General features: G+C 46.6%; 1 protein-coding gene across 1 annotated transcript in view; it reads left to right on the top strand.

The window, feature by feature from the left end:
* The window catches only part of LOC122391254, a 31,843-nt gene extending 20,533 nt beyond the window's left edge, over nt 1–11,310 (top strand). Inside the window, exon 3 of the mRNA XM_043385007.1 lies at nt 11,222–11,310. Within this exon, the coding sequence (XP_043240942.1) occupies nt 11,222–11,310 (89 nt within the window). The remainder of the gene's footprint in view (nt 1–11,221) is intronic.
* The last annotated feature ends 1,698 nt before the right edge of the window (nt 11,311–13,008 follow it).

Here is a 13,008-nt window from a genome sequence, read left to right as displayed (position 1 = left end):
ATGATATAACATTTCCGTGACCTGTGATGACCTGACCCTGACCTGAAAATCAAAGTAAAAGTTTGGTACCCTCAGGGTATCTAGATAATCTGTTCACGAGTGTGTATACCAAAAATGAGCCTGATCTGACTTGTAAGACGGCGGCCAGAGCCCAAAATGTGAACAAACCAAAATGCTAATAATTTTTACTTTGACCTGACCTGTGACGTCATCGGCGACCTTGAGGTCAATGAAATTAGGTTTCGCTCGACAGTTTTTCCGGGACTATCAGATGCCGTTTGAATTTTGACGATCGGCCCAGTATGTGGTTTCGGAGTTAGGGGGGGGGGGCTATGAAGAGCCCCCCCCCCCCCCCCCAGTTGGGCGTGTTATACGCAGACCCCAGTGGGGCGCGGGTTAAACGCATTGACCTATAATAAGTATAGACGAACTACTCGCGTCTTTGCGGCGTTCCTCGTCGACCAAAGAAGCAAATTGTTTTCTGAAATTACAGCGCAGGATAAGGGCAATCCTAACCTTTAAGCACGGGCGTAGAAATAAAAGTTTGTTAAATATTTAACGTTATTTTATTTTTAAATGTGTAACAGAACGCTAACATTTACTACAAAACATTTATTTAAACTTTTAAGGTTTGAAGTCAAGCCTCACGAAATCGTCTCCATGGTAACGGAATAGACAAAGTCCTCGGCATCATTTATTGTTGCCGCATTGCAAATTGCGTAAGGTGTGTTGACAGTCCTGTGCATATTAAACAAAAAAAGATAGTTTGTCACCAATAAAGAGCACAAACAAATATCAAGCACATATTGCACGTGATAAGTGAATCATTTCAAGGCGATAAAATTGACTTACGTTATTACAGCAATCATTTCAAGCAGTGTGCTCTGAGATATTTGGTATATATGTAATTAAAGCATTTTATTTCATTTTCTTTAAATTTATCCTGTTTATCTGCTAGAGCAGTCAGACACTGATAATTTTATCATAATGGCTAGAGTCAAGAGAAGAAAAAATAACTGAGAGACACTTGCAATCTTCACAAATGTCATAAGAAACGGTTTGGAAGAAGTCTACCCAAGGTCTACCTAAAAAGGCACCTGGCACAGGCCTATGTTCCTGTTGCTGGAAGGCTTCTGGTGTGTGCTGGAATTCATCTGTCAGCTGAACCAGACATAGCCCGACTTATGGCCAACATTTAGTAAAAAAGATTGACGAACTTCAGTTGTAAGTTGCTACTGCAATTAAACATGATGGAGGCTGGAGCCGTCAAGAAAACTGAATGGAAGCTCAGCAAGACTGCAACAGTCGAAATGCCTACCAAGTGTGAACTGCTAATGACTGGCTTAATTATTTCTTGCGTGGCTCAACGTAATTGCTCAAGCGCAGAAGGCCCCTCATTTAGGTACTTGTGTGTGCGCTGATTTGTGGAACATTGTTAAAATCGAAAACCAGCATTCGTGAAGTTTTAGTGATCACCAGTGACGTTTAGCGATGACCTGATCGAAAAATTGCCTAGATGATTCTCAAAGTTCTTATATCGAGCTACCTACTGTCCTTTCCGCATCTTTATACCTTTCTTCCTTTGCGAGATAATAGCCTTTTTCACGACGGCCATCTGGTACACATTTGGTGCACATCTGGTACAGATTAGGTGCAGATTTGGTCAAATCAGGTGCAGTGTGTCTCTTAGCAGCTATCAGCTAGGGTTGCACTACTTGCGTATATGCCTGCTCTGTCATATTATCAGAGAGCATCATCGATTAAAACACTGAAATAAAGTCATGAAATGAATATATTTGCTGTAAAAGAAATTAGGTGCAGATTCGGTCAAATTAGGTGCATTCGCCGGATAGCCCGTCGTGAAAACGGCTAATATGGCGTGGACAAATACGTCCCCCCTCCTCCCATCACTATGGCGAAGTTGGCTGAAAGGCCCACCCGGGCGCGGGTTTAAGAGGCTCATGGGTGAATGAAATGATGCATCATTATGTGCACTCAGATTGGTATGAGTACCTATATCGCCACTCATCCCACAGTCTCTACTACCATGAACATTATTTTCATGTCTTCATATGCTTTGACGATGCTTTGATGATGTCATGAATGTTACTGCTGAGCTTCATCTTAAATACACAATACATAATGTTAAATCAACTAACAAACTGTATTAATCGAATTCACAATCATGAAGAGAAACGCGCATGAGAGCTGCAAAACTACGTGATAGTGAAGCCGAATGCTTCAAGAAATGATGATTCTGAGCGCAATGGCAAAGCCGCTGATTCGAGATGTGAAAGTGGCCCCGCTCGTATGCACGTGCAAACTGGACCCAAATGGACTTGAGCATGGCACCCTCTTAAACGGTCGCTACCGGTGTACCAAATTTGAGCGCAATCTCCCCAGCCGTTCTCGAGATGTGAAAGCGACCCCCCGCGCGTGCGCACGCGCGAGCTGGACCCAAACTGACTTGTGCACGGCACCCTGCCAAACGGTCCCTAACGGTGTACCAAATTTGAACACAATCTGCCCAGCCACTCTCGAGATGTGGAAGCGACCCCTGCACGTGCGCACGTGCAAGCTGGACCCAAACTGACTTGTGCGCGGCACCCTGTCAAACGGTCCCTAACGACGTACCAAATTTGAGCGCAATTGGCCCAGCCGTTCTCGAGATCTGGAAGCGTACCCTGCGCGTGCGCACGTGCAGCAGCACCCAAACCGTGGCACGTGGAAATGGATTATCATTTGCATGTTCACCGCCATGCCAAGTTTCAGCTCAATCAACCTAGTCGTTGTAAACTTATTGTTGATCGAACAAATTTGTCACCACTTAGTTGGCACGTGGCGCGTGCCTTGTCCCTCACCCTATGACTTTGTGTTATGTTCAAGTGATTAAGCTTGGACGCTTCTACATTGTAGACGCAGTCTCGTTCCGTTCCGTCGTGTTATTTACGAGAAAGAAGTTGATAAACTTTCGCGTTTTTCCCATAGACAAAGCATTGTGCCATTAGTTCGTGCCCTTACACGTACGGTGGCGCTAGTGTCGCTCAGCGGGAACGGCCTTCAGGCGCTGATTAAGCCAGTGTAGTCTGTCTATACTTATTATACTTCTGGCCTATTGGTACTCTCACCTGTCAGCCCGAGTACGCTTTGGTGGGAAGCTGTCAGACGCCTTCTGTGTGCGCCGAGGAGTGAGACAGGGTGCGCTTTTATCGCCGTGCCTCACCAATATGTTTTTATACCCGCTCATCCAACAGCTCGATGACTGTCGCTTGGGCGCCACGCTGTATGGCCACCACATCCCAGCAGTTGCATATGCTGATGATATTCTGATTATGTCTAGTAGCGCACGCGATCTTCAATCAATGCTTCATATCGTCTCCTCCTTCTCAGTGTTGTGGAGGATAGATTTTGTACATGTGAACCAAAGCTTGACCAAGAGTCACAGCTTTATATTCGGGGCCGAGTTCCTCTCTCGGACGCCTCAGTGGCAGCTATGTGGACAGATCCTGAAGCACCGACAGGAAACCACACACTTGGGTGTTGAGCTGCGCTCCCAGCTACACGGTGCCGATCAGGTGACTGCCCGAATTCAGCGGAGCAGGGGTGCGTTCTTTGGCCTAACGCCGGCCGGCATGTTTAATCAGCACCTCTCCGCTGTTGATAAGGCATTTCTATGGCGGATGATTGTCGCTCCTGTTCTGATTTATGGATGTGAGGTCTGTTTTTTAAGCTCTGGAGATATTGCTCGCCTCGAAGGCTGGCAAGCCTCGGCGGTCAAAAGCGCGCTACGCCTACCGCGCACTGCCCACCATTCCGCACTAATGGCGGCACTTCGCATCCCAAGTGTACAAGCTCTCGTTCGGCGGTCTATTTTTCGCGCTACTCAAAACGCTTTTCGTGGCCAGCACCGCCTCCGTTGTGTGCTGGTGAGTAGCCTGGCCCAGTTGGCGACCAATGCGAGATTCGCGGAAACATCTGCTTCTATTGTGTGCCATCTAATGTCGCTATGTGGGGGAAACTTCATGAGGGTACTGGAGGCTGCCAGCGGTCATATACACGGAGACTGGGTGCACACGCCCAGGCCCGAGTGTGGCCTTGCGGACTCGCTCAGCTGGCTGATGGACAGCAACAGCGCCGAGTCATGGCAGCTAGTAAGGCTGCTTGTAACAATACATCCAAACTGATTCTCCTAGTCCGCCTGATGTAAAAAGCTGCCCGTGCTTTGCAAACGTGACTTTGTTGTGCCGTGCTGTGTTTGTATCCTCATGTGTCACGGTTATGTTATGAAGATATGCTCTCCTTGTTTTGTCCTCAAAGGATGTCAAATAAATATGATGATGATGATGATGATAGGTCAATGGTTAAACGACACATGATAATTTTCTCTCTTTGCACGTGAAGCAATTGTAAACACTGTCTACGGTGCGGGATAATGCTTTTAAGTGGCTTCCTTTACAATGAAGTACCAAGATATTTAAATGATTATTGCTTATTTCGACCACCGGTTATCAAAATAATCCAGACAGAACATTTTGTGAAACGTCTTACAAAGTTCTGTCTGGCTTACCTATTTTGATAATGATCTGTGGTTGAAATTATCAGTAATTAGGTATTCCATTCTATCATCATTTGGTATTTCATTAAAAGGAGGCCAAAGCATTTCTCTCATAAAACTAAAGCCAAGTCAAGCTGCACTGCAAATGAGCAAATTTATAAGTATAGAACAGAGCCCACGCTCTCCAAAGCACCTGAGTACCTACGAGTATATCCCTCGCCCGCACATGCCATTTTCCCATCATAGAACGCACATGGGGGGGGGGGGAGGGGCTTGCCATACCCCCCCCACGCGCCATTTCGTTCCTGTTGGATATAGAGCTTCGCGGCTCAGACCAAAAAGATGACGATGTGTGACGATGTGTGACGCCGCTGTGACGTTGTGTGACGCCGCTGTGACAATCTGTGACGCTTCCGTCGCCAGGTGGAGAAGGAACTGAAGGACAAGTGCGGCTCTGCTAGAAATAGTGGGAGCCACCACTTGGGACAGATCTCGCTTGCGGTAAAGGTTTTCGGGCTCAGACGTCGCATCGTATAGCCCTGTCCAATATAATGCTATTTCAGAGGCGCTAATTACGGAGCGAGCGAACCGAGCGTAGTCTTTCCTTAGATTAACGGGAGTTTCTGAGTATGAGCGGCCGGCCGGCCGTGCGGACGCTTTTGCGAGGCTTATATCTCAGCAACCACTTGACCGATTTGCATGCGGTAATTTTTGCAGGGTAGCTTCATTCCTTCTACCAAGTATTGGACTTTTCCCGATGCATGTGAGTGACCTCTTATGCACGTGCCACGTGCAAAACGCAGAGGTGTCAATTTTGTAATAGTTGCAATATCTCGGTAACTACTTGGCCGATTGCGCTGAAAGTTGGCATGTAGGTAGGCACCCACTAGGCAATGCATATCCATGTGCCACAGTGGGGGGTGCTGCTGCACGTGCGCACGTGCAGGGGTCGTTTCCAGATCTCGAGAACGGCTGAACCGATTGCGCTGAAATTTGGTATATAGTTAGGGATCGGTTGGTAGGGTGCCGTGCACAAGTCAGCTGGACTCCCGCTCGCTCCGTTAGTCGCCCCAAAAGGCGTTGTACCGGTCTATCTTATTTGGAAATCTGAAGTGGCTAAAGTGGCTTAAGTTATAGAAGAGCATTGAATTCGTTAAAATTCATTGACAAACACAGCCCATCCCGATCTTATCCGTCGTGTATGTACTTCGTGACCGAGCTGCCACCGACCGCCTGGTGGATACAGCCATTTTTGAACAAATAACTTTTGCCAGGTCAAAGGTCAGGTCTCCGAAGGTTGCCAATGATAAAAGATTCCCCTCTTTTGTTATATTTGGACTAAATGGGATTGGAAATGAGTTTTTATTGACTTATCTTGTTAATGTTTGGTATCTTATGTGAATTACTGTCAAGAGGAGATTTTAAAGGGATGAATTCTCCTTGGCAGGGACTGCCAGATCACGTTTTGGCCCCAGTCCTGACCTCGGCCCGGATGCCCGCCTAACTCCCCCACCCCCCACATGGATCCGCCAGTGCCGACCGCAGACCTTCACAATCAGTGCGAAAAGTGAACATAAAAGTGATTCGAATGGGGCAGACCCGCATCATATCAGTTGCTATTGGACTGTAAGTTGTCAATCATGTCTCATGAGCGATCCACATACTTTTAGATTGCGTGGCGATTACTGCTCAGAGTGCATATCCGCGCATATTAATCTTAACCCGCGCCGGGCCGGGGGGTGATTGAACACCCCCCTGCGGTTTTTCGCAGATATCTGAAAAACGGCGGCGCGGAGCGCCGCCGTTTTTAGCACACCTGTTGGGGCATCTTTTCCGCACAAGTTGTGCAAATTTCAGACTCAGGTCACCCTAGGTCAGGTCACCAGGTCACGCCGCCAAAAGTGACCTCACCTCAGAAAAAATAAGAATGCTCGTCATAGCTACACCGATTGATCGATTGCCTTGAAACTTTCAGCGATTGATAAGAGCAACAATATCTATAAAATGTATATCTCGGAGTTTTGATATCGGTGACCTAAGGTCAGGTCAATTTTGCGAACTCTCCATTATAAGTCAATGGGAGAAAATTGAAAAGCGTCTGTTTTGCACGAACGCTATTCTAGACACTCTCAAACATCGAGATGTAGGTAAAATTGACACACTGAACCGGAAAATGACAACTCTGACCCTTGGTTATGTCCCCGAGGTCATCTCAGGTCACGAACAGAATCTAACAGTTTTTCGCTAATAACTTCTGATAGAGGTGTGCTAGAGCGCTGAAAACGCCTTAAATGTGTTTGGCTCGACGTTGCGGATCGACTGATATGCAACATGACCTTTTCCGGTCAGGTCATGACCTTAACCTGAGGTCAAATTTTCAAGTTGACCTTTTAAGGCCAAATTATAGTTCATTCGACGGGTCTCGACGAGAGGAACACGATGCTGGCAAAAGTAATGTCATGGCTCTTTTGAGTCAAAAGTTATTGCCGAAAAAAACGCTTTTCGTAAAAACGGCTATTTTTGGAGTTTTTGCCCTCTGGAGGCTAAACCGTTGACCTGAGGTCAAATCTGAGAACATAACTCAGAAAGGTCTGTAAAAGGGTTATCGAATGCGCTTTTCTGCGGCGATGTAGCTCTATCGGTTCCCGAGATAGCCGTTGGCAGTTTCCAAAATGTTGAAATAGTCAACATTTTACCTTTGGTGACCTCTGGTGACCTGACCTTTGACCTGACCCAAAAAATGACTGAAGTGTTTTCGTCCTTATTTTGGACGTTCTTTCGATTGCCGCTTACCGCGTGTCGCTACGTGGCCCAGGGGCTGAGTTATAAGGGGGGTGTTCAGACACCCCCCCGGCCCGGCGCGGAATCTCAGAGCACCGTCCCGGCGCGGGTTAACATTTACAACATTCATACATTCACTCACGTGAAATCACAGACAAAAAAAACTTCAGAACAGCCCCCACCCTCCCACTACCCCTTTGGTCAGCGACGATGCGTTGATTCCCCGTCAACTATCGCGGCTGTACCTAACAGGGCAAAGTGAGCGGGAGGCAGCCCCGTTCACTCAGCCTTTCCTTCTGTGAGATTTTTTTTTGGGGGGGGGGCTGAATATATCTGCAACATTAATATGTAGAGTGTAGACGTCATGTTTGACCGAACCGACCAGTTTCCAGATCTACTGTCTAGATACCACTAACCCTCGCCCCGCTGGGGGGCCAATTTGGCCCCTCTGTGGTTTTCCCAGAGAGGCAAGAAAACGGCGGCGCGCAGCGCCGCCAAATTTTCAGTACCTTCCCGGGCATCAATTTGACACCTTCACACAAACTTTCAAGTCTTAGGTCACCTTAGGTCAGGAACTAATGAGGTCAAACTGAGGTCATGTTCGAGCAAAAATGCGCAAAAAACATGAAATCTTGAAACGCTCACAAAAGCTACAGCTACCAAGCAATTAAAAGTTCTTTATATGGTCATGTAGACAAAATAAAACTGCTGTCTGCTACAAAACTGCTGTCTCGGATTTCAAAAATTTTGAGATTTTGACCCCCAAAAATTAAAAAGTTGATTTTGTTTTAGAAAAACGCAAAAAAATCCCAAAAAATTTCCGAATTTGGAAAAACGGAATACATGTGATAGTCCCTGCGCTCTTCCTTATGCATAGGTACCAAATTTTAGATCGATACCTCCTTTTTTGGCCAGGTTATACCGAAAAACCTGTTCAAAATTGATGACGTCAAATATTTTAACTCAATTTTTAGCAATTCTAGACCACGTAGCACAAAACAAAGACCATCTTTGAACCCCCCCCCCCCCCGTGACAAGCTGCATCGAATCAATACCAATTTTACGCAAAAATACCAACTTTGAAATTTGACCTAACTTGACCTTACCTTGACCTTACATTGACCTGACCTTCTCCAGAACATAATATAAACTGACCCCAAGGGCTACCTGACCTACATAATCGAATTTGGCATATAAAATGGACCATAAAACATGCATCGCATGATATTTTCATATTGTGACCCTCAGTGACCTGACCTCTGTGACCTGACCTGGTATCAGTGACCTCAGATAGATAGATAGTGTTTGACGAACAATATACCATCGATGATTTTCAATGAAATGCATTTTACTCGATTTTACAACGCATTTCTTAAAATGCCTGTAAACGGTGAAAATTCGACATTTGACCTGACCTGTGACGTCATCGGTTTGACCTAGGTCAACGAAATTTGGTCACTGTTGGGTTCCCTATTGGGGATATCCAACACTGTTTGCTGCTTGTCGCTATGTTGCGTGGTTCTCGAGATCTTAGGGGGGGGGGGGGGGGCGGTTGCTCGGCAGACCCAACGGGGCGCGGGCTAAGTCGGCTCCATTTAAAGGTAGTGTGCCAGCTTTCCTGGACCGTATGGAGTTAATGGCCCAGATAAGGAGAACCGGATTTTTAGAACTTATCCATACCTTCAAAACTCATGGAAACGTCTTAAATTCTTCAAATTTTGAGTACCCCAGTGCGAAATTCGCCCCGACGGGTTGTCGGTCGTACCCCAATCACATTTCACACCACTATGAACAATAAATGCACACACTGAAATCGCTATTACCGATAGGCTCATCCAATCAAGTTTTGATAAACCCGTTCATCATCATCTCCTGCGGTTTCGAACACGCCTGTTAGGTGGTGCGGTAGACCGCGCCCAAAGCCAGGGCCCCGGTAACGTGAGGTAGCCGAGTCGGGGCAGCGTGCGTTGACCCAAGCCGGGGCCGCGCGTCCTCCCGGTGTCATGTGATAGCCCGGGGCTGCCCGCGGGGATGCGGTAGACCGCGCCCAAAGCTGCGGCCCCGGCTTGGGTCAGCGCACGCTGCCCCGACTCGGCTACCTCACGTTACCGGGGCCCTGGCTTTGGGCGCGGCTTCTGCTCATACTTTGTGGTGCGGTGGTGGTGCGTCGGGCCGCGCGCTCTGACTTCGGCCAAGAAAAATGCGTCAGCTGATCATTGTCATTTCTGCCACTTGCGTGTGGTGAAATGGGGTCATAACTTAAGAGACGGCTTTTTCATATCAATTATTTTACATAAAATCATATTTCAAACCATAAATAATGTTCGACAGCCAAATAAAAGAAACAATACCAATACAGGCTTACAGTTTAAGGCTCGACATTGTGTTGTCTACGATTAGACAGCTGATAACTCATTCCCGTACGTCGTAACTCTATAATGACCTTTGCTTATTGTCACATGTGCGCCGCATTCGCGATTGTTGCCGACGCCTGTTTGCAGGTTAGCCCACTACAGTTGTTATACATATCGAAAAACCGATAAACTTTTAGGCGAAAAAGGCACTATTCCAGGCCCATTTTTGATTTTCTTTGCGATATTAGGTAAAAACAGAAGCTTCTTATCCTAGGAAAAATAAAATGGGAAATCTTTCAAAGGTGGCACACTACCTTTAACTCATGCCAGCTCAGGATTATCAAGTTCCTGGTGATCGGTCAGTGCAGGATTAACGAGTATCGGCCAGCTCAAATAAGTCGTTTTCACGACGGGTTATCAGGCGAACGCTTACGCACCAATGTTGAGTCATTGACCAACTCTGCACCAAATCTCTTTTTTTTAACAACTTTGTATATTCATATGGTGAAATGCTTTCAGTGTTTTAATCGAAAATGATGCATAGGCGCGGGAACCAGGGGGCAGTGGGGACAGCTTGCCCCCACAACTCTGGGGCCGTGGGGGCGGTGCCCCCACAACTTTGAGACGAAATATCGTACTTTTTATGCAGATGTTTTCTTTTTTATTGTTGAAAAAGTCAAGAGATGAAAAATAAGTGCCCTAAAACCGGTGAGAAAACTAGATTTGGGAGTACCCTAGGTTGACCTCTATTATGGTGTGCCCCCCAGTCTGAAAGTAGCTCCCGCGCCCCTGTAATAATGTGCTAATTTGAAAATCAGATATACCTTTAAGCAACTGTGCAACAGAAACTGGTAATTTCTAAGAAACGACACGAACCTAATTTGACCACATTTCCACCAAATCTGCACCAACTATGAACCAAACGTGTATGGCTATCATGAAAAAGGCTATTAGCCGTTTTCACGACGGCCATCTAGTACAAATTTCGTGCACATCTGGTGTAGATTAGGTGCAGATTTGGTCAAGTTAGGTTCAGTGTGTCTCTTAGTAGCTATCAGCTAGGGTTGTACTAATTGCTTATATGCATGCTTTATTATATAATCAGATAGCATCATCAATAAAAAGACTGAAATAAATTCATAAAATAAAGATATTTGCTGTAAAAGAGATTAGGTGCAGATGTGGTCAAAGACTCAAATTAGGTGCACTCGCTGGATAGCCCGTCGTGAAAACGGCTATTATCGAACTCCCGGGGATTAGCCGGTTTTAGGATCGGTCAGCTCCAGCATTATCGAGCTCCGGAGGATCGGCCAGCTCTACACAGATGAGCTCGTGCATCCATCAGTCAACTCTTAACCGGAATGTCACAGACTCCTCTCTGCTCGCCTCGGCCGCCACTGACATGTAAAGTGTTTATATGACCTCGAACCGAGCAGAGGGCGGTGCGTCAGCGTGGCGCGGGCTGTGGGCGGCAGTCTGCCTTATACTCGTACCCACACGGCGACCACCTCTGGCATTCGCGCACCGCCAGTGTCGGAGGTCCAAGGCTACATGCGAGCAGCGCTGGTGCTCAAGGGCACGGCTCTGCAGGCTCGCAACAGATCGCCGAGGCCGACCTGAAGACGACCAGAAGGGAGGACAGAATATTTTAGACGGGGAAAGCCACTTGATATTTTGCTGAATGACTGTAAGAATGTGATACTTTTTCCTTTTGCCTACTATAGAAATGCAACAGAGACAGAGACAGAGACAGAGATAGAGACAGAGAGAGAGAGAGAGAGAGAGAGAGAGAGAGAGAGAGAGAGAGAGAGAGAGAGAGAGAGAGAGAGAGAGAGAGAGAGAGAGAGAGAGAGAGAGAGACAGAGACAGAGAGAGAGAGGGGGAGAGAAGCGAGAGTACAGATGAAATTGAATATTTTGAATAATTGAACTTTAAAGTGCATTTGGAGTTAAACCATTTGGACTGCTATGGTGTGTGCCGTATCAAATAGCTCTCCCCTTTCCTGGCCGGTCGAGCGCCGCCTGTGAAAAAAGGTAGCCACGTCTGTGCTTCGCCCTGTTCCGTGCGCTATCAGGCCCAGCAGCGTTCATACGGCTGCGTGAGTCACAGGGCACCGCAACGTCCGCGGTGGAACGCCCGAGGGTGCGGTACTGCGTACTTTACGCCGGCAATCCGACCCCGATGGCGCTGCAAAGTGCAACTGCAGAAACCCTTGCGGTGACATCTTTGATGAAGGAAAGCTAAAAAAAACTGAAAACTAATCGATTTCCTTTCATGTCATCTCATTTTAGTGAGATAGCTAATAGCGTTAAAAGTTATAGGGGCTCATGGTGCCGGTGTATAGGACGGCTGAAAGGGACTGAGGAAAGAGGCGATGGGGAGCGCCATCCACCAGCCAGCACCGCCCACGTCTAAATGCCACTTGCAGTTGCATCCATAGTTGGGCACCAGGCGCGATCCATTTCGTATGTACATACCTCTGATCCGGGACGTCATCACAATTCCGAGACGGAGGGCCAGTTGCATTATACTTTAACGATAGGCGTTATCACAAGTGTATTCGCGGCCATTGGGGCGACGTAAGAAAAGAAGAAACCAACTGGCCCCAAGAACTTTAAATTATCAGTTAGCATGCACCTTTTCCTTGATGTGTAGAGAATTTACCATTATTTGTTACAGAAAATTGCATTTAAAATCTTCTATTTATGCTTTTTTCATCGTTTGCACAATATGTTCTTTTACTAAGCTAGAAACACTAATTAGAAATAGTTCCCGCATCATCAAGAACAATAGGGAAGGCTTGAAGTGAATAAAATAATTTAAACGGTTTTGTAATCTATGTGAAAGCACTTCTAAAATTGCCTGTAGAAATATTGAAGGCAAAAGTTCAACTTTTTCACAAGACGGATGTCTATAAACCTATTTAACTTGTGACAACTCAGCCGGTATTTCGTCGCCTACAGCCCAGCTTTCCCTAGTGACCGATAGAGGCGCTGCTATCGATGTCCGCCCGTGCCGCCTAACGAAAAGGATAACGGATCAAGCACCGATGAGTGCCGATGCTTTACATAGTTACCGCCTTGCTGGAGAGCCAAGTAAATCTACCGAAACAGGCTGTTTCTCTGGAGCTGGTTGACGATCCGCTTTCTCTGTCAATTTGCTTAGGTAGGTATGTTAGCGATCACTGTCCCCGGTGATTCGGTTAGCAGTTCGGTATCTCGGTGTGGGTCGCTCGTGCCCGTCTTGGTTTAGAAAATGTGCAAAATACAAATCACTAAATGTCTGTTTTTCTGTTGTGACCGATTAACAGACGAACCA

This window comes from Amphibalanus amphitrite, unplaced genomic scaffold, assembly GCF_019059575.1.
Source record: "Amphibalanus amphitrite isolate SeventyFive unplaced genomic scaffold, NRLGWU_Aamphi_draft 000021F_arrow, whole genome shotgun sequence".
Classification (NCBI taxonomy): Eukaryota; Metazoa; Arthropoda; class Thecostraca; order Balanomorpha; family Balanidae; genus Amphibalanus; species Amphibalanus amphitrite.
This window is presented reverse-complemented; position numbering and strand designations above follow the sequence as displayed.